At 46.5% G+C, this 22,935-nt stretch overlaps 1 protein-coding gene and 1 long non-coding RNA gene across 2 annotated transcripts in view; both read left to right on the top strand.

Annotated features, from left to right (window-relative positions):
* Positions 1-22,935, top strand: part of LOC306932850 — a 520,149-nt gene that overhangs the window by 244,022 nt on the left and 253,192 nt on the right. The gene's annotated exons all lie outside the window — the stretch shown is intronic.
* Positions 591-22,562, top strand: LOC306932833 (complement C2). The gene is made up of 19 exons (XM_079514773.1): positions 591-652; positions 1,073-1,170; positions 3,571-3,718; positions 4,828-5,013; positions 6,609-6,797; positions 7,741-7,839; positions 8,797-8,930; positions 10,366-10,504; positions 10,934-11,065; positions 12,020-12,124; positions 13,120-13,257; positions 13,404-13,510; positions 16,143-16,257; positions 17,501-17,648; positions 18,498-18,571; positions 19,581-19,675; positions 20,146-20,278; positions 21,819-21,868; positions 22,393-22,562. Exons 1-19 carry the CDS (start codon positions 616-618, stop codon positions 22,543-22,545), a joined length of 2,280 nt encoding a protein of 759 aa, XP_079370899.1. The 5' UTR covers positions 591-615; the 3' UTR covers positions 22,546-22,562.

Below are 22,935 nucleotides of genomic sequence, written 5' to 3'. Positions count from 1 at the left end.
GTGTGTGTGCGTGCGTGCGTGCGTGCGTGCGTGCGTGCGTGCGTGCGTTAATGGGTAATCATTGGTCAAACAGCCTGTTGGTCAACATAGACAGTATCATCGAGGACTCGACGGTCGACACACAGTTGTTCTCTACATAACTAACCAGGCAAGTTCACTTCTTTTTAAATCACACTTCTTTTTGCCACTATTTGACATCATGTAATTCATTCTGCACTGTCCTTTAGGGATTAGGGATGTGAATTATCGATTAATGCATTAATTGATACGTTTTGATAAGATTATCGATCGATTAACCGGTTAGTTGATAAGCAGCGTTTTTGTAAAAAATCTGAGAATCTTAATTTCCCTCAATGTCTAACATACAAATCTACATTATTCTGATACACAGAAATAATACAAAAGACATATTATATTCCTTAATCAAATATTTATTTGACCATTGACGATACAGGGCCAGGCAACACACGCGCACGTGCAAACAGCATTACATTCACAGAAAACCACCCAATGAACCGCATAATGTTCGATTAATTACGATTAGTTATTAACATGGCGTTTTAGTTGTTCTGTCTGTTTTTTTACAGAATGTCCTTTACAATCGTGAGTGTGCCGATGCTGTGTGTCCTTCTGTTCAGCTCTGTTCTGCATGGTGAGTCTGTCTGTCTGTCTGTCTGTCTGTCTGTCTGTCTGTCTGTGACGTCTGTCTGTCGGTCTCTTTAATTCACTTCCCTTTTCAATGTTTCATTTTGGTCATCATTTTATGTAACAGTATAGGCTACACTGCAAGTGGATAACAAAAATAAATAATTGTAAATAATGCATTGTCATAATAATTAAATTAGTCTGATATCTATCTGGGGGGGCGAGGGAATAGAATATGGTATAGCAATGTTGTCGGATAATAATAATATATAGAATATTAAGATATATAGTGTAGTGGTGTAATAATATGATAGCAGTCCATGGCCGTGCTCTGTGAGGAGCACAACCTTGTTGTTGCAGCCTGACATGTTTTGGGCACCACTAATGTTGTATTAACCCACTGATGCATCACGTTCTCTCCTGTCAGCTGACCAGCACGAGGAAGACTATGAGTATGATGATGAAGATCACATCAGCTGTCCCACCACAGAGAACATCAGAGGAGGAGCCGTCAGCTACTCACAGGTACTCACTAACGAGGAGGAGGAGCCTACTGACAGGTACTCACTAACGAGGAGGAGCCGTCAGCTACTCACAGGTACTCACTAACGAGGAGGAGGAGCCAACTCACAGGTACTCACTAACGAGGAGGAGGAGCCAACTCACAGGTACTCACTAACGAGGAGGAGGAGCCAACTCACAGGTACTCACTAACGAGGAGCCCACAGGTACTCACTAACGAGGAGGAGGAGCCTACTCTCAGGTACTCACTAACGAGGAGGAGGAGCCTACTCTCAGGTACTCACTAAGGAGGAGGAGCCGTCAGCTACTCTCAGGTAGGCTATACTCAAACTAATCCAGAGAGCTTTTTAGGGGAATGTTCTGGGCTGAAGTACTGTCTGGGCTGCTCACCAAAGCCAGAGTAGACGCTGAAATGACCTAAAAAAAAGTAAAATAAATAAATAAGTGAAATGTCCCTTTAGCATGAATCCAACACTGATGCAAGTGCTGTCATGTCTAAAAATGCAAGTCTACGAAGCTATCTATGAAATCTATCACAATTGTATACAATATAGTGTATTTTTGAGCGGTGTCTAACCGCTCCAATGACTGTATGTATGTCTATCTGTTTAGACTCAGACACACATGTACTGACCAGATGTTTGACATGTACTGACCAGATGTTTGACATGTACTGACCAGATGTTTGACATGTACTGACCAGATGTTTGACATGTACTGACCAGATGTTTGACATGTACTGACCAGATGTTTGACATGTACTGACCAGATGTTTGACACGTACTGACCAGATGTTTGACATGTACTGACCAGATGTTTGACCAGGGCCGCGGGAAGGTATTTACAGTAGGAGGTGCTGAACGTTTAGGAGGGGGTGCACACACGTAAGCGGCAAGCGTGCCACAAAATGTGTGTGCACACACCTCGTGCACGCACATTTTCGTGCATTTTCACGCGGAAAAGTGGCTTTTACTTTCCCTCTCTCCACACGCAAGTTATATGAACAAACCAGGGGTCATCATCATGCCAGCTTGTGATGGACATTTTGATCAATATTTTATTTTTGTCACGGACATACAAAATAAATGGTCAATAATTTTACCAGAAACCCAAATAGCTAGCCCTAAATGTATACGAATGGACTCATAATGTGCCATAGCGACTATTCCTGTGTGCTACACATTTTAAAGGGGGGCTAATTCAAGAACAGAAGGGCCCTAGGTCTCATTGTGGGCATGACATCTATCTATCTATCTATTGGGCATGGCATCTATTTAGCCCTTGTCTTTTCATCTTATTATAGACCACTAATTCAGATGTGTAGGCTATAATTATGAAAAAAAAGTGTAGTGCACATCAAACAATAATAAAAACATTATTTATGATTAACATACTGTCTATTACTGATGATTGCACCTGACTTGATAAGGCAAAATGGTTGATGTGTCAGTTCCATGTATGGTACACAAATACATATGGCTGAGATTTCAGTTCTTTATTTCTTGTTCTCAGTTCTCTGTTTGCTGGAAAGTTCTAGTGAAATGATTTGTGGTTTGCCAGAAAGGGTCTTTCCAAGTTCCCTTTATTCACATAGTTGTACTATATGTATTTTGTGTCATGCCATCATTTAACTGACAACTGGTCTTGTCTCATTAGTAGTAGCTTAATAAACAGGTCAATCCTGTGTTAATTCACTTTATCCCACTCATTTGTTAGTTTCAAGAGTAGTGGTTTCCGTTAAGGTGAACAATTATTCAATGTTGATGAGAAAGTCTTAGACCATGCATACCGGTAGGTGGTGTGATGCAAGTTATGCCAGTGGAACAATGAAAGAACAACAATGAAAGGCAGCTATTAGAAAACATTACTTTTAGCTGTCTATCTTGTCTTGCATCCTCACCTGACATTAATGAGCATGTCATCCCGACACTTTACCAGTCACCAAGATAATTCAAACTAATTATTTAAATATTTTGATATATTGTACACATTAGTTATTAGTATAACCAACATAAACATGGACTTGCCACGGACACGTGTGTCCATGTATACGAACATGTCGATGACCCCTGGAACAAACAGAATTAGGCGCCGATACTGGGATACATACAGCATATTTATTAGGCATAGTAACAGAAATCTGTTTTGAACATGATGTTTTTTATTATTATTTTTCCCCTCCTGTCCGGGGGGGGCTGTGCCTGGGGGGAGGGGGTGCTCCAGACCCCCCAGCACCCCTACTTCCCTCAGCTATGTGTTTGACATGTACTGACCAGATGTTTGACAGGTACTGACCAGATGTTTGACATGTACTGACCAGATGTTTGACATGTACTGACCAGATGTTTGACATGTACTGACCAGATGTTTGACATGTACTGACCAGATGTTTGTGGTCCAAAGGCAGGCGATCCGGGCAGCGTGCTGACCTATCGCTGTCCTCCAGGGCTCTACCCTTACCCTGTCAGCCATAGGCTGTGCGGTGCTGAGGGGGCGTGGGCCACCATGAGATCAGCCAATGGCAGACCGGTATCCCGGGCCACGTGTAAAGGTAATGTTGGTAATGACGACGGTAGGAGGCGGGATTTATAATATAAACATCCGATCTCTACACGGTCACACGACACATCGCAGGGTAACGCTTTGTGCAACGTGACCTTGTAGATCTGCTAATTTTGCCTTAAGTTTTGAAATTGAAAGTGGTTTTCTAAAGTAACTCAATTTTAATAGGCTCCATTAGACAAGCCAGGAATGATAACATTTCGGAGGCACAGTGTCTGTATATAGCGCTGTCGCCTCACAGCCAGAAGGTCCTGGGTTCGATTCCCGCTGGGGACGCTGGGGGGGGGGGGGGCGTATTCTCTCCATTAGTGCCCATACGGTGTGAACTTCACACTTCCTGTGTGAAGTTTGCATGTTCTCCCTGTGTCCCCTAGGGTAGGTACCCTCACATGTTCTCCCCGTGTCCCCTATAGGGTATAAGTTATACCCTCACATGTTCTCCCCGTGTCCCCTAGGGTAGGTGCCCTCACATGTTCTCCCCGTGTCCCCTAGGGTAGGTACCCTCACATGTTCTCCCCGTGTCCCCTAGGGTAGGTGCCCTCACATGTTCTACCCGTGTCCCCTAGGGTAGGTTATACCCTCACATGTTCTCCCTGTGTCCCCTAGGGTATAGTACCCTCATATTTTCTCGCCATGCCCCCTAGGGTATAGGTACCCTCACATGTTCTCCCCGTGTCCCCTAGGGTATAGGAACCCTCACATGTTCTCCCCGTGTCCCCTAGGGTATAGGAACCCTCACATGTTCTCCCCGTATCCCCTAGGGTAGGTACCCTCACATGTTCTCCCCGTGTCCCCTAGGGTATAGGTACCCTCACATGTTCTCACCGTGTCCCCTAGGGTAGGTACCCTCACATGTTCTCCCCGTGTCCCCTAGGGTATAGGTACCCTCACATGTTCTCACCGTGTCCCCTAGGGTAGGTACCCTCACAAAAATATATGCAGTAATCCTGGCAGAGGGAGTGTAGCGCCCAGGATCATATCTTAGACAATTGGCATCGGGTGAAAAAATGTGTTACAAAATCGTACAAAATCTTTGTCAGGTCATCTTAGCACGTAGGTTAATGCCTCTGTCCATGTCTCTCTCCCTCTCTCTCTCAGACGTGCTGTGTCCAGGCCAGTTGCAGCTGGACAACGGGGACATGTCTCCCAGGGAGCAGTGGTTCCGTCCAGGCCAGCTCCAGAGCTTCTCCTGCCTGGAGGGCTTCACCCTGTCTGGGTCAGCCCAGAGGAACTGCACCCTGTCTGGGCTGTGGAGCGGAACCACGCCGCGCTGCGACAACCAGGGTGACTGGCTGGAGCAAGCATTCCTTTATTATTAACCCTGGAACTCTAAACATACTTATGTGTTGCTAGTTGTTACACCATCACTAAACACGGGTATATTTTACCCAATGTAATATATATTCCATAAAAGATATTTCTCATAAAAATCTATTGAAATACAGCAATACATGGCAACTTCTTTAATATTTCATCATGACTTTTCACAAAAAAGAATGGTCCAGTAAAAATAAAAAAAATAAAAGTCCATTGCCACTCTAAACGCCGGTCAAATTGACCCGAACGCCTGCCTGTAGAAAATGGAACCAAATGGACCCGTCGCAGTTAAATGATGAACATTAATTGGGTGCCATTATATGGGGGTCTAATGCATGTCAAACTGGGGGTCCTTGAAATGAAACGGGTTGAGAATCACTGCTAGAGCCGTACAAATCTTCTCTTATGGGGGTCTACTGCAGAGCATCTTTTCAAATGGGCGTCCGCAGGATAATTTGGGTGTCCTTGACATGACAAAGTTAGGGGACCATTGCCTTAGACAGTCTAATAGTTTTATTTTATTTAACATGCTCATAGTGCTCTGTGCTCACAGTGAAAGGTCCACAAAATAGACTTTCGTCAGTGCTGTATAGAGCGTCGCAGTCCCGCCCCTTTCATGACGAGGCCAGGCCCAGGAAATGATTCCCATTTTTCCCATAGACATTTCTATTAGTATACAAAGACGGTTACGCTGCGGACAAAGCCAACTCGAGTCGTGACAACTCATGACAACAAACACAATATTTTGGACCAAACAAATAATTACAAAGAAGAAAAACAACAAAAAAAGTGTTGTAACCTGCCGTTTTTTTCTTCTTTCTAATTATTTGTTCGGCCCAAAAAATGGTGTTTGTTGTCATGAGTTGTCACGACTCGAGTTGGCTTTGTCCGCGGCGTAAACGTCTTTAAATAAATACTTTTTGAAATGTCTATGAGGAAAATGAACGGATAATCATTTCCTGGGCCCTGGTAGGGGGCGGGACTGCGACGCTCTATATAAGAAGCATTCTAAAACGCTTAGTCCCAATACTTGATTCTGATTGGCTGGTTGATGCTGGTTGACGGTGACCGTTGTAAATCTCACAGAAAATCCACACCTTCAATCACTTTATATCATTCCCAGTTGAACTGGGGAAGGGGAGCACTTGATATCCTAACGCACGCTGGCCGTGCGGGCGTGTAAGCACCACCCACACTCATATGACTGTGAATGTGTGGCTCCAGGCAGCCCTGTAGGGACATCAAGCGCTATTCTCCCGTCACATAGCCTACTTGCAGAGCAAAACGGGGAAGTGTGTGGCTCGCTCTGGTATTTTGTGAATTTAATAGTTTTATTAGGTTAATATTGCTATGTTTGTAACCGTTTTAGAAAAGCAATAAGCCATTTTACATTTTTACAATGGCTGAGAGGGTGGAAGACCCTCCGATACGCGTCGGGTCTGCCTATACACCTCTCAGCCATTGTAAAATCCATGGTACCCTGAGACCTCTTGTGGCTTATTGCTTTAATCCCCCCACCCCAAAAAAAAGAGGTGACTCTCTCCCTCTCTCTCATATTGCAGCTGATGACTGTGCGGACCCCGGGGTCCCTCCGGGGGCCCACAGGTGGTCCCCAGGGGGCGGGGCCTCGCGGTTCCGGACGGGAGAGAGGGTGCAGTACCGCTGTGAGGCCGGCCTGGACCTGCTGGGCTCTGTTGAGAGGCGCTGTCTGGAGAGCCGGGAGTGGAGCGGTGCCACCCCGCGGTGCCAGGGTAGGTAGCAGTGTTGTTTTTGGCAGCACATTTCTATTTTAGTTTTAGTCATATTAGTCTCTTGAATAGTTTTAATTTAGTTTTAGTCACATTTTAGTCACCAGGAATGTTTTAGTGTTAGCCTAGTTTTAGGGGGTGTCATGAAAGGGGGTGGGACTGCGACACTCTATTGTCTTCTAACCAAGGGGCCAGTGAGGCACTCCAACGTTGAAGCACTGGGCCCTAGTGGTAAGAGGAGGGACTACAGGCGGACCCGTGGATTCATGACCGGGAAACCCCGTGCAGCTGGGCCCTACATTGAGCGCTCGGTTGCACTTCCGCATTGGACCACCAAAATTTGGCGGTCCAATGCGGAAGTAGACGTTTTGAGATGGTCCTTCCGGGTGCTTCAAAACGCCACTGAGCAACTTCCACTGACATGAATAGCGGAGGGGGCGGAGCTTCGCGCCAGATCAGTCTCTATCCTTTTATATACTCTATGCTTCTAACTGCAAAAAAGGGAGGCATGGGGTCCCATTTTTGTAGTATTAAGGCCTATTCATACTCCGGTTTTTAGGTGACTAACTGCGGTTTCGGTTGTTAAAAAAGGGCTGAAAATTCACTATACTGTTTAATAAAATTATCAATCAAACCTTATCACCTAAAACTGGAGTTTGAAGAGACCTTTAGGTATGACCCGGCCGGATATCGAACCTCGGGTGCATGTGTTTGTTCCAACGTGCTAACCGTCCTACAGTCATGAGTCCGACACCCTACCCTAAAACCCAAACCTAAACCTAACCTCATAGGAAGCCACGGGTTAGTTATAACCTGCCACAGGATAGTTTTAACCTGCCACGGATTAGGTTAAACCGCAGCACATGTCGGAAGCCGCGTTGTTGTCGAACTAACGCCTGTCAGACTGTTAGTATGTCTAACCAACGCATGTTTGTTTGGTCTGCAGCGCGATACGTGTTCGACTCCCCTCACGCTGTCGCAGAGGCGATGGGAGGCTCTCTGTCTGGAGTGATGGACGTTCTATCTCCACAGTTCAAGAAGGAAGGTGGGTTCAACCAGACGCACAGTCACCCAGGGGGGGGGGGGGGGGGGGGGGATGTGTGTTCATTAACCCACAGTCACCCAGGGGGGGGGGGGGGGGGGGATGTGTGTGCATTAACCCACAGTCACCCAGGGGGGGACGGAATGTGTGTGCATTAACCCACAGTCACCCAGGGGGGGACGGAATGTGTGTGCATTAACCCAACCCACAGTCACCCAGGGGGGGACAGAATGTGTGTGCATTAACCCAACCCACAGTCACCCAGGGGGGGACAGAATGTGTGTGCATTAACCCAACCCACAGTCACCCAGGGGGGGACAGAATGTGTGTGCATTAACCCAACCCACAGTCACCCAGGGGGACGACGGAATGTGTGTGCATTAACCCACAGTCACCCAGGGGGACGACGGAATGTGTGTACATTAACCCCCAGTCACCCAGGGGGGGACGGAATGTGTGTGCATTAACCCGCAGTTACCCAGGGGGGGACGGAATGTGTGTGCATTAACCAACAGTCACCCAGTGGGGGACAGAATGCGTGTACATTAACCCACAGTCACCCAGGGGGGGACAGAATGTGTGTGCATTAACCCACAGTCACCCAGGGGGGGACGGAATGTGTGTGCATTAACCCACAGTCACCCAGGGGGGGGACAGAATGTGTGTGCATTAACCCACAGTCACCCAGGGGGACGGACGGAATGTGTGTACATTAAACTGACAGTACGTTTTAACAGTGGACGAACAAATTCTACATTGCAGTATTGATACTCAACTAAAGAACTTTAGTACTTTACATCACTGATCTTTTGTATAAATGATTGATGATGATGCGGAGGAGAGACCACGCCCACCAGCATCACCCACAACGTCCCCGGACCTTCTATAGCTGTGAGGCGACAGCGCTACCGAGTCCCGACTGGCTGACTTTTTAATCTGTCATCGTGCTCGTCCTCCTAGATTCATTCGAGAGGACCATCCGCGTGTCCGACGACAGTCGCATGAACATCTTCGTCCTATTGGACACGTCGGGCAGCATCGGCCCGAAGGTCTTCAACGAGAGCCGAGACGCCACCGTCGAGCTCATCAGGAAGGTAAGTTGAGTAGGTCGCTACCGTCGAGCTCATCAGGAAGGTAAGTTGAGTAGGTCGCTACCGTCGAGCTCATCAGGAAAGTAAGTTCAGTAGGAAGCCACAGTCGAGCTCCTCAGGAAGGTAAGTTGAGTAGGTCGCTATACCGTTGAGCTCATCAGGAAGGTAAGTTCAGTAGGTCGCTACCGTTGAGCTCATCAGAAGGTAAGTTCAGTAGGTCGCTACCGTCGAGCTCATCAGGAAGGTAAGTTCAGTAGGTCGCTACCGTCAAGCTCATCAGGAAGGTAAGTTGAGTAGGATGCTACCGTCGAGCTCATCAGGAAGGTAAGTTGAGTAGGTCGCTACCGTCGAGCTCATCAGGAAGGTAAGTTCAGTAGGACGCTACCGTCGAGCTCATCAGGAAGTTAAGTTGAGTAGGTCGCTACCGTCGAGCTCATCAGGAAGGTAAGTTGAGTAGGTTGCTACCGTTGAGCTCATCAGGAAGGTAAGTTGAGTAGGTCGCTACCGTTGAGCTCATCAGGAAGGTAAGTTCAGTAGGTCGCTACTGTCGAGCTCATCAGGAAGGTAAGTTCAGTAGGTCGCTACCGTTGAGCTCATCAGGAAGGTCAGTTGAGTAGGACGCTACCGTCGAGCTCATCAGGAAGGTAAGTTGAGTAGGTCGCTACCGTCGAGCTCATCAAGAAGGTAAGTTGAGTAGGACGCTACCGCCGAGCTCATCAGGAAGGTAAATTGAGTAGGACGCTACCGTCGAGCTCATCAGGAAGGTAAATTGAGTAGGTCGCTACTGCCGAGCTCATCAGGAAGGTAAGTTGAGTAGGACGCTACCGTCGAGCTCATCAGGAAGGTAAATTGAGTAGGACGCTTCCGCCGAGCTCATCAGGAAGGTAAATTGAGTAGGACGATACCGTCGAGCTCATCAGGAAGGTAAATTGAGTAGGTCGCTACCGTTGAGCTCATCAGGAAGGTAAGTTGAGTAGGTCGCGGAGACCTATACTTTCGGTCTCCGGGTCTCTTACGGGATTTTATTTCTCGACAGCGACCGCCAACCCGTTTATTAGCCAGCTTATTACACGGCTACTTAATAAATACATTTATACATTGACACAAAAGTAAGAACAAAACGAGGTATTTCCTTGCTTACGGTAATGAAAGTATTCCACCAGCTAGTGTCTATTACTCGCGTCAAATGTTTTCAAAAACATTCTTGAGAGCAACGTTTAGTTGTAAATTACACTGTGTAATGGCTGATGAAAAACAATCATATTTTATATATTTTATACATGACTGGACGGGTGTGTTTCTGTGTTCGGCGTCATCCAACGCAACGCAACGTCGGCAGTGGAGCACCCTTCATTGATTAAAAATCCGAGTCAAGACTGTGTGTGTGTGTGTGTGTGTGTGTGTGTGTGTGTGTGTGTGTGTATGTGGTGTGTTCCAGTTGGACAGCTATGAGGTCCAGATGAGGTTCCATGTGGTGTCGTTCGCCTCCGAGGTCAAAGCCATCGTCCGCATCCAGGATCCATGGTCCAGCCAGGCTGACGACGTCATACAGGAGCTGATGGAGTTCGACTACAAAAGTAAGACCAGCATGTCGTCTGCATTCATTCATTCATTCGACGGGTGGCTGGCATCTCCCTTAGAGATGGGGTGAGATGTTCAGTCACGCGAGGGAGACTCGGAGTAGAGTCATGGTTCGGGCATCTGGTTAGGATACCTCGTTCTTCTCCATGTGTTCGTGTGGTTTGCATGGACTGGGATTCTGGACGACCCGAGTCTCTGTGGATCGCTACTTTACTATTACGCCATTATAAATTCTCTTAGCGTTCTTATATTATACTATATTATATCATATCATTACTATCTTACACTATTAAATGTATTGTTATTGTTCTTGCTATACTACTTGTACATACTGTACACTCCCTCTCTGTGTCTTTCTCTCTCTCCGTCTCGAGACAACATGAAATACAATAATTAAATAAAAATGGAATCAAACTGAATTTCAGGTCACGGTCGTAAGACGGGCACCAATCTGTACGGCGCGTTGCAAAACGTCTACGGGACGCTGTCCTTTCTGAAGCAAGACGGCAAGAACCACTTCCACGACACACACAACGTCATCGTCATAGCAACGGATGGTAAGCAGAACATCATCGTCGTAGAAATGGAATGTAAGCAGAACATCATCGTATAGCAACGGATGGTAAGCAGAACATCGTCATAGAAACGGATGGTAAGCAGAACATCGTCATAGAAACGGATAGTAAGCTGAACATCGTCGTCATAGAAACGGAATGTAAGCAGAACATCATCGTATAGCAACGGATGGTAAGCAGAACATCGTCATAGAAACGGATGGTAAGCAGAACATCATCGTCATAGAAACGGAATGTAAGCAGAACATCATCGTCATAGAAACGGAATGTAAGCAGAACATCATCTTATAGGAGTCAGGAGTCACAATGATCATAGATTTCTCCTGAAGTTTTCCTGAAGCAAAATGTCGTAGTCGGGTAAAATTATGATTTAGTGCTACTAATAGTCTTTTGAATAAAATTCCATTTAGTTTTAGTCATATTTTTGTCATGTGAAATGACTTTTTTTTTCTTGTCTAATTTTAGTCGACTAAATAGGCCATCGTAAGATTTTCTGCAGTTTATTGTCATAGTTGAATAAAATGTATTTTTAGCGGGCTGTGATGGGGGTCATTTGGGGGTCTTTTTGGGCGGTCCCTGACTGATATTTGAGAACCAACAGTTCAGAAACGAGCAATACAAATAAAAATCAGACCCGTCTGTACTGTACTGTACTGTACTGTACTGTACTGTACTGTACTGTACTGTACTGTACTGTACTGTACTGTACTGTACTGTACTGTACTGTACAGGCTGCACAACAGTGACACTTGGTGGTTAACAGACTATTTCCGTGCGTGGACACGTACACATAGGGACACACACTACTATCTATAGGAGTGGTTAGCACCACTCAAAAATAGCTGTAGAAGCGACTTCACATAAAACAAGCCGAAAGTTGCTTATAATAAGCAGACATGGCAACACAGTTTATGATCTGTTCTTCTTCTCCTCCAGGTTACTCCAACACAGGCATGCAGCCCCAGGTTGCTCTGGCACGGATCAGACACCTCCTGGGCTACAGAAACACAACGCTGGACCACTCGGACGAGACTCTGCTGGGTATTAATATTATTAACCCATTTTGGGCGGGAACCCCTTTTGGTGTTTTAAACATTATGTTATAATTTAGCTATTGAAAAATAGCAGATCTACAAGCTCATAGCGCGCCACCGAGTGGCGCGCTACGAGCTTGTAGGTCTTCTATTTTTGAAAAATCGTGAAAATATTTATTTCAGAAAACTGGAGGATTTAGAAGATTTTTTTAATATTTTGAGGTCAGGCCTAAATGGGATATGAATATGGCTCTACTGGGTATTCATAATATTATTAATATGAATATGGCTCTACTGGGTATTAATATTATTATTAACACATTTATCGCCGGAATTTTTTATCGTGAAAATAGCTTCACTGCGGGGAGTTTTCCATTAACCATTGAAGAATCACCCGGTCGCGAACGTAAACTCCATTTCACGAAAGTCCGCCTTAAAATAGTGCCATCGTTTGTACAACAAGAAGCGAGAACAGCGCGCTCCGGATGCTGCCATGATTCCCCACAGGCATTGTGACTACATTACAGAAGCCCTGAGAAGCGAGCGTCCGTTTTTATTTTATTTATTCCGGTCACGTGATCCAAACGTGCGACGTTTCCCACAGTGTCCACGGAAAACCTTGTATGTCTTAAAAGTGATACAAAAACGGCGAAATAAAACACAACTCGGGTAAAGGCCTATTCATAGTCTGGATTTTCGGTGGTGAGCTGACCACCGGAGCTGAAATAACGTTGAGCGGTGGTGAGTAAAAACAGAGAGAAGGGCTGGAGCGGTGGTTTGCTCTTCACCGCGGCTCGTGACGTCATGTTGTAGTTCGGTGGTCACCTAACCACCGAAAATCCAGACTATGTATGAGCCTTAACTCGTGTTCGGGGATCAAAATGTGAATATGAATATGACTCCACCGGGTATACACCAGTCCATGTATCGTATCGTCAACCATGTTTCGTGATACGTTGTCGTATCGCTGTTAAAATGTATCGTTACACGCCCTCTTCTCAGACGTGTATGTGTTTGGCGTCGGGGACAGCGTGAACAGAGCTGCGCTGAACGACATCGCCTCGAAGAAGAACGGCGAAGAGCACCTGTTTCTGATGTCAGAGTACCGCCTGCTGGGAGAAGTCTTCAACAGCATGATCAGTAAGTAGTTTTAAAACAACAACAACAACAACAACAATAATAATAATCTCGACTCGTTATCACCTTTCAGGTGATAAGGTTATCACCTAAAAGGTGAGCTGCTTATCACCCACAACTGGAGTATGAATGGGATTTTATCTCGACAGGTGACGAGAGTGTGACGATGTGTGGCGTGGCGCAGGAGGACATTTCTGAGGAACACTCGTTCAGCAAGGCGGCCCACACCCACCCCTGGCATGTTACCTTGACAACGGTAGGAGGCCACACCCACCCCTGGCATGTTACCTTGACAACGGTAGGAGGCCACACCCACCCCTGGCATGTTACCTTGACAACGGTAGGAGGCCACACCCACCCCTGGCATGTTACCTTGACAACGGTAGGAGGCCACACCCACCCCTGGCATGTTACCTTGACAACGGTAGGAGGCCACAACCACCCCTGGCATGTTACCTTGACAACGGTAGGAGGCCACACCCACCCCTGGCATGTTACCTTGACAACGGTAGGAGGCCACAACCACCCCTGGCATGTTACCTTGACAACGGTAGGAGGCCACACCCACCCCTGGCATGTTACCTTGACAACGGTAGGAGGCCACACCCACCCCTGGCATGTTACCTTGACAACGGTAGGAGGCCACAACCACCCCTGGCATGTTACCTTGACAACGGTAGGAGGCCACACCCACCCCTGGCATGTTACCTTGACAACGGTAGGAGGCCACACCCACCCCTGGCATGTTACCTTGACAACGGTAGGAGGCCACACCCACCCCTGGCATGTTACCTTGACAACGGTAGGAGGCCACACCCACCCCTGGCATGTTACCTTGACAACGGTAGGAGGCCACACCCACCCCTGGCATGTTACCTTGACAACGGTAGGAGGCCACACCCACCCCTGGCATGTTACCTTGACAACGGTAGGAGGCCACACCCACCCCTGGCATGTTACCTTGACAACGGTAGGAGGCCACACCCACCCCTGGCATGTTACCTTGACAACGGTAGGAGGCCACACCCACCCCTGGCATGTTACCTTGACAACGGTAGGAGGCCACACCCACCCCTGGCATGTTACCTTGACAATGGTAGGAGGCCACACCCACCCCTGGCATGTTACCTTGACAACGGTAGGAGGCCACACCCACCCCTGGCATGTTACCTTGACAACGGTAGGAGGCCACACCCACCCCTGGCATGTTACCGTGACAACGGTAGGAGGCCACACCCACCCCTGGCATGTTACCGTGGCAACGGTAGGAGGCCACACCCACCCCTGGCATGTTACCTTGACAACGGTAGGAGGCCACACCCACCCCTGGCATGTTACCTGGCATGTTACCTTGACAACGGTAGGAGGCCACACCCACCCCTGGCATGTTACCATGACAACGGTAGGAGGCCACACCCACCCCTGGCATGTTACCCTGACAACGGTAGGAGGCTACACCCACCCCTGGCATGTTACCTTGACAACGGTATAGGCCACACCCACCCCTGGCATGTTACCTTGACAACGGTAGGAGGCCACACCCACCCCTGGCATGTTACCATGACAACGGTAGGAGGCCACACCCACCCCTGGCATGTTACCATGACAACGGTAGGAGGCCAGACCCACCCCTGGCATGTTACCTTGACAACGGTAGGAGGCCACACCCACCCCTGACATGTTACTTTGACAACGGTAGGAGGCCACACCCACCCCTGGCATGTTACCTTGACAACGGTAGGAGGCCACACCCACCCCTGACATGTTACTTTGACAACGGTAGGAGGCCACACCCACCCCTGGCATGTTACCGTGACAACGGTAGGAGGCCACACCCACCCCTGGCATGTTACCATGACAACGGTAGGAGGCCACACCCACCCCTGGCATGTTACCTTGACAACGGTAGGAGGCCACACCCACCCCTGACATGTTACTTTGACAACGGTAGGAGGCCACACCCACCCCTGGCATGTTACCATGACAACGGTAGGAGGCCACACCCACCCCTGGCATGTTACCATGACAACGGTAGGAGGCCACACCCACCCCTGGCATGTTACCATGACAACGGTAGGAGGCCACACCCACCCCTGGCATGTTACCTTGACAACGGTAGGAGGCCACACCCACCCCTGACATGTTACTTTGACAACGGTAGGAGGCCACACCCACCCCTGGCATGTTACCTGGCATGTTACCTTGACAACGGTAGGAGGCCACACCCACCCCTGACATGTTACTTTGACAACGGTAGGAGGCTACACCCACCCCTGGCATGTTACCATGACAACGGTAGGAGGCCACACCCACCCCTGGCATGTTACCATGACAACGGTAGGAGGCCACACCCACCCTTGGCATGTTACCTTGACAACGGTAGGAGGCCACACCCACCCCTGACATGTTACTTTGACAACGGTAGGAGGCCACACCCACCCCTGGCATGTTACCTTGACAACGGTAGGAGGCCACACCCACCCCTGACATGTTACTTTGACAACGGTAGGAGGCCACACCCACCCCTGGCATGTTACCTTGACAACGGTAGGAGGCCACACCTGTTACCTTGACAACGGTGAGAAATGTGTACGTCTGTCTGGAAGCTATAAACTCCAATAATTCCAAAGCTAAGTGGACGAAACAACTGATTTACACGGGTGACCTGAAACTAAAAGAATGTTTGAGAACCATTGTTTCTATAGGCGTCTGGCCGCTAAACTCACTGGGATAATTCCAACGGTAAAACGTGTGTTTTTGGCGCTCTTTCTCTCTCTCTCTCCCTCTCCGTCTCTCTCTCTCTCTCTCTCTCTCTCCCTCTCCGTCTCTCTCTCTCTCTCTCTCTCTCTCTCTCTCTCTCTCTCTCTCTCTCTCTCTCTCTCTCTCAGCCTCACGCCAAGTGCGCAGGCTCCATCGTGAGCAGAAACTGGGTGCTGACGTCCGCTCACTGCTTCGCCAAAGATGCCAGCAACCCGGTGCTCGACACGGTGGACATACAACACGGTCAGTGCAACAATTTACAATTTATTATTAGGTTTTATTATTATTTCAGTAAGACGCCTGATGGCGCTGGTGCTTTAATTGACATGAGGGGGTAAGATCTTAATTTTCGGGCCTGTTGAGAACAGTCTAGAGTTTGAATGGACATGGTATCAGTCAAAAGGGAGACATCGAAGAGGAAGGATGGATGGGGAAGGGTCAACATATATGTCAAGGGGCTGGTGATCATCCACCCCTACACAGTGTCTATCTCTCTCTGGGCGATGGTAGAGTCAGAGGGAAGGTGATCATCCACCCCTACACAGTGTCTATATCTCTCTGGGTGATGGTAGAGTCAGAGGGAAGGTGATCATCCACCCCTACACAGTGTCTATCTCTCTCTGGGCGATGGTAGAGTCAGAGGGAAGGTGATCATCCACCCCTACACAGTGTCTATCTCTCTCTGGGCGATGGTAGAGTCAGAGGGAAGGTGATCATCCACCCCTACACAGTGTCTATCTCTCTCTAGGCGATGGTAGAGTCAGAGGGAAGGTGATCATCCACCCCTACACAGTGTCTATCTCTCTCTGGGCGATGGTGGAGTCAGAGGGAAGGTGATCATCCACCCCTACACAGTTTCTATCTCTCTCTGGTTGATGGTAGAGTCAGAGGGAAGGTGATCATCCACCCCTAAACAGTGACTATCTCTCTCTGGGTGATGGTAGAGTCAGAGGGAATGCGGTCATTAGAGCCCTGTACACTGTTTACTCCTCTCCAGCAGTGTTGTTTTCGTCGACTAAAACTACGACGAAAGATGTTTGTCGACTACCTTTTTCCACTGACAAAAACTAAATTGAAACTAAGCTATGATGACTAAAACTAAGACTAAATATACTGTCGATTTTGGCGACAAATACAAACTAGACTAAAATGTTAGAAAGGGACTACTAGTGGACAAGAGATCCAGTATAAGTCATTTTACACTTGGTTGCATGCGGAAAATATCAGATATACAAGCTCACAACGTTTTCAGAAAGTGTAAAATCATCCATTACGACGGCATCAAGCACGCCATAATGCATTTTAGTCGACTAAATCAACTGTAGATTTAGTCGACAAAAATCTTATGATATTTAGTCAACTAAAACTATAGACTAAACACTAAAACATTCCAAGTGACTAAAACTAAATGAAAATGTTTCAAGAGACTATAATGACTAAAACTAAAATAGAAATTTGCTGCCAAAAACAACACTCCTCTCTCTAGGTGATGGTAGAGCTAGAGGGAAGGTGATCATCCACCCGCTGTACGACACCAGAGCTCTGCACAGCAGGAACGTCTCAGAGTTCTACGACTACGACGTAGCTCTGGTGCAGCTCGTCGACGGCAGCATCGCTCCGTCCAGGAAGGCACGGTGAGACAAACGAGCAGACCTACTGTTTTAGTGCAGGCCTATATTTCAGGCACCCACTAGTCATTCGTCAGGACCTGGTTTTCTACTTTTAGTTCGGGCGTCTGTTTGGGCACATCCCTAATGCAACAGGACCCCCAGCTGTGTGTACTGTGCAGTTTACATGCAGCTGCATAGACCTTAGAGTATATATTAATAGAGACGGCACCCGGAGGAAACCCTGTGGCGAAATGGACATAGTGGCCGAATTTGGTATTGCAGCGCTGGGCCAAACAAATGAACGCGCTGGTCCCGTTGACTATCATTGCGCACGTTCATGATGACACGTGAACGCCGTTTCATACGCAAGCGCGTGCAATGATAGTCAACGGCCAGCGCGTTTGTGTGTTTGGCCCAATCAATCCCAGAATGCACTCTGTTCCTACCCGGAAGGAGGAGTGAAATCGCCTCATGCGCTTTAGAGCAACTTAATGCAAGTGGATGGGAGGAGAAATCTGGTGCCGTCTCTATTAATATATACTCTAAGGTATAGACAAACGTTACCAACAGAATGTATCACCATTCATTCATTCATGTCAACTTTATATAAAATCCATAACATGCCATTAAGCGTCATCCTTGAGTCCGGGCCCTGACCAGAGCCTCCAATAAGGATACTAGTATTTTAAGTACACGCCTATCCAGAGTGACTTAGTTACACATGTGACATCTGACTGACAGCGTGTCACGTGACCTATGTAACTCTGGGGTTTGAGAGCCACTGGCCTAAACAACATGCAATCTAAATGTATACAAACAACACAAGTAATACGATAATGTGTGTGTGTGTGTGTGTGTGTGCGTGCGCATCAGACCAATCTGTTTGCCATGCACCGTTCCAGCCAACCGAGCCCTGAAGAAACTCAACCTGACATGTGACCAACACAGTAAGTATACTTACGTTACTAAGATCAGTGTTAAACAGCTCTGTATTGTGATGGTAAACATCACTGGAGAAATGAAAATGTATGTTCTGTTTATTAAAGGGCTGGAGAGCAGGGGAGAGACTCCTGTTACTGAACACACACTCTATAGCAATGCTTACTGTTACAATATAGAGCTATTTAACACTGTTACTGAACACACACTCTATAGCAATGATTACTGTTACAATATATAGCTATTTAACACTGTTACTGAACACACACTCTATAGCAATGACTACTGTTACAATATAGAGCTATTTAACACTGTTACTGAACACACACTCTATAGCAATGATTACTGTCACAATATAGAGCTATTTAACACTGTTACTGAACACACACTCTATAGCAATGACTACTGTCACAATATAGAGTTATTTAACACTGTTACTGAACACACACTCTACAGCAATGCTTACTGTTACAATATAGAGCTATTTAACACTGTTACTGAACACACACTCTATAGCAATGATTACTGTCACAATATAGAGTTATTTAACACTGTTACTGAACACACACACTCTATAGCAATGATTACTGTTACAATATATAGCTATTTAACACTGTTACTGAACACACACTCTATAGCAATGATTACTGTCACAATATAGAGTTATTTAACACTGTTACTGAACACACACTCTATAGCAATGATTACTGTCACAATATAGAGCTATTTAACACTGTTACTGAACACACACACTATAGCAATGATTACTGTCACAATATAGAGCTATTTAACACTGTTACTGAACACACTCTATAGCAATGATTACTGTCACAATATAGAGCTATTTAACACTGTTACTGAACACACACTCTATAGCAATGATTACTGTCACAATATAGAGCTATTCGCCTATCTTTTAATGAAAAGGCTTTGGATTAAAAAACAACAACACTTACACTGTAAGTTACCCTGTGTGTGTGTGTGTGTGTGTGTGTGTGTGTGTGTGTGTGCGTGTAGAAGAGGAGTTATTGTCGCACGATCAGACTGCTGCCTTCTTTATCCATAAATCGCAGTCCAAGCACAAAAAAACTCACATCCACATCGGGAGTCAGGTGAGTCCATTCAATCCATTGTGTTAATCAATAACTGTTTTTCTCTTCTTCTTCATATAAATAATAGTGATTTAATAAATAGAAAACCTTTCAGAAAGTGTCAATTCCTAGAAATGTGCTGGAGTCAAAAGTGCAATATTTGTCTTTGAAAGGTTCAGTAATCTGGAAATCACAATTTACAGATTACCAGATTATTAACACAAGTACGATCCACAAATACTCCAGTCCAGTACTTACATAGGGCAGGATGTGTGCAGAAGTACTCAAGTCTAGTAATGAAGTAAAAGTACTGTGTTCCAGAGAGCAGACTGTGTGCAGAAGTAATGAAGTAAAAGTATTTTGTTCCAGAAGCCAGGATGTGTGCAGAAGTAATCAAGTAAATGTACACTCAGACCATGAAGTGACCTACTGATGTGTGTGTGTGTGTGTGTGTGTGCGTGTGTGTGTGTGCATGTGTGTGCGTGTTCCAGAGGCCAGGCTGTGTGCAGAAGGCCACTCAGACTCTGAAAGGTCCTACTGACGTCACTCTAGAAGAATATGTTCCTCAGAGGTTCCTCTGCTCTGGAGGAACACCAGGACACCTCGATGACATCAGCTGTAAAGGTATGTATGATCCTATCATCTAACTCCATCTAACTGGGGGGCGGCTGTGGCTCAGGAGGTAGAGCAGGTCATCCAATGATCCGTGGGTCGGAGGTTCGAATCCCGGCTCCTCCAAGTGTCCTTGGGCAAGACACTGAACCCTACACTGCCGCCAATGAGTCGGTCGGTGTGAGCTTGCCACCATTGGTGTGTGAATGTGGGAAGTGAGGACGCTGGCGTCGACTGTTCGCCGCTTCACCTCCCAATGTTTGAATGAATGAACCATTGTAAAGCGCTTTGAGCGCTTGGAAAAGCGCTATAAAAATGCAATTCATTATAACTCCATCTAACTCCATTAGAACTCCATCTAATTCCATTAGAACTCCATCATAACTCCATCAGTTACACTGATGGAGTTATAAAGACCCTATAAACATAACTACATCAGTCCATAACTACGTATCCAGAGTTGGGCCGCGACTCCATTGTAACAATAATTAGGGCGGGGTGTAACGATACATTTTAACGACGATACGATACATGGACGATATTGGTTCATTATGGCGATACGATACGGTTCAATGTTTTCAAATCGATACAGTAACTATTTAGCAAATAGGCTACATTAAATATGTTAAACTCATGTCAATATGTCACTAAATTTGACTGAGGGACTGCCATTGGATTTTTTTTTCTTCGTTTTTTCACGTCATATGAAAGCAGGGAATCATAGCTTCAAATGGACATATTGGTTGTTCAGTTTGACCCACCAGTTTTGGAGTTATGGCTTATAGAGTAATGTCTTGCAGAAAACAGTGAGTTGAGAAAACAGGCTTGAAAGGTTCACTTCTGTGGTCTCCAACATTACACCTATAGCTACATGTTTGGGCATTTATTTCATATTTACATGTCGATTTCAGCTCCGATACTTATTTCAGACATGCTCTAGTATGTGAAGAGTCTGCCTGTGCTATTAACTCATTTTGAAAAAAAAGGGAAAAAAAAGTTTTTCTCCTCTGGTGAAAAGCTGTAATTTGCGCGATGGCAGTCTCTCAGTCAAATCTGGTCACAATTATAATGTTTCAAAGATCTACAAAAACAACGGACAGAAAACATTCCGTGCCGACGTGCCGTCCTACGTGGGAGGACGTTCCTGAGGCCTAGCTTTCTGAAAATCCTGTTTCTATATCAGTGGTGCTCAACCTTTTTCACGTCAAGGAGCCCCAGAATTATCTGTATTATTGGCCACGGACCCCCATCTGAAAATATGTTGTTCCAGGGAGGGACCCCCCCCCCCCCAGAAGAAGATTTGAGTTAAAAACGTTCACTGTGAAAGATATTTTCACGTCACATTTTCACGACATTTCAAAAATAGCAGAACTACAAGCTCGTAGCGCGGAGCTTGTAGTTCTGCTATTTTTCAACAGCTAAAGTATAACATAATACTTAAAACACCAATGTATTTCAAATGTTCCATAACATATTCTTTCGGATAAGTCTTTCTGAATGTTATTAGAATCCATTCTCTGTAACTCTCTCTTCTATGTTTTTAATCCTACAGGTGATTCTGGTGGTTCGCTGTTCCTTCAGAAAAGAAAGCGCTACTTCCAGGTCAGTAAATAACCCTCCATGACGCCACAAACCAAACCAAAGCACTTTCAGGTGCAAACCATTGCATTTTGTGGAGACTGGGGTCTTAACCCATTCTGGGCGGGAACCCCTATTTGTGTTTTAAGCCTTATGTCATACTTTAGCTATTGAAAAATAGCAGATCTACAAGCTCATAGCGCGCCACCGAGTGCCGCGCTACGAGCTTGTAGGTCTGCTATTTTTGAGAAATCGTGAAAATGTAGCGCAAATCTTTGAATATATATTCCTTCAGAGCGAACGTTTTTAACTCAAATCTTTGCTTCTGGGGGGGTCCCTGGAACAACACATTTTCAGATGGGGGTCGGCGGCCAAATACAGATAATTTTGGGGGTTCTTGGCATGAAAATGTTTGAGAACCACTGACATAGAAACAGGGTTTTTCCAGAAAACTGTCATGATTTAAGACATTTTGTAGAATCGTCCTCAGGTCTAAATGGGTTTTTTTAAGTACCAGGTCTTATGACTTAACGAGCTGTCGCCTGCAGGTGGGGGTGGTGACCTGGGGCACTACGGACGTGTGCGGCGGTGACGGACCCTTCCCGGACGCACGTGACTTCCACGTCAGTGTGTTCAGCCTGCTGCCCTGGTTAAAACAGCACCTCAGTGGGGATCTGGAGTTCCTGCCCACTGCCAACTAACACCACCCCTATGGTTAAAACAGCACCTCAGTGAGGATCTGGAGTTCCTGCCCACTGCCAACTAACACCACCCCTATGGTTAAAACAGCACCTCAGTGAGGATCTGCAGTTCCTGTCCACTGTCAACTAACACCACCCCTATGGTTAAAACAGCACCTCAGTGAGGATCTGCAGTTCCTGCCCACTGTCAACTAACACCACCCCTATGGTTAAAACAGCACCTCAGTGAGGATCTGCAGTTCCTGTCCACTGTCAACTAACACCACCCCTATGGTTAAAACAGCACCTCAGTGAGGATCTGCAGTTCCTGCCCACTGTCAACTAACACCACCCCTATGGTTAAAACAGCACCTCAGTGGGGATCTGCAGTTTTCTGCCCACTGTCAACTA

Source organism: Electrona antarctica, assembly GCF_951216825.1.
Source record: "Electrona antarctica genome assembly, chromosome: 11".
Taxonomy (NCBI): domain Eukaryota; kingdom Metazoa; phylum Chordata; class Actinopteri; order Myctophiformes; family Myctophidae; genus Electrona; species Electrona antarctica.
The sequence above is the reverse complement of the archived record's forward strand: the minus strand, read 5'-3'. Positions and strand labels throughout refer to the sequence as shown.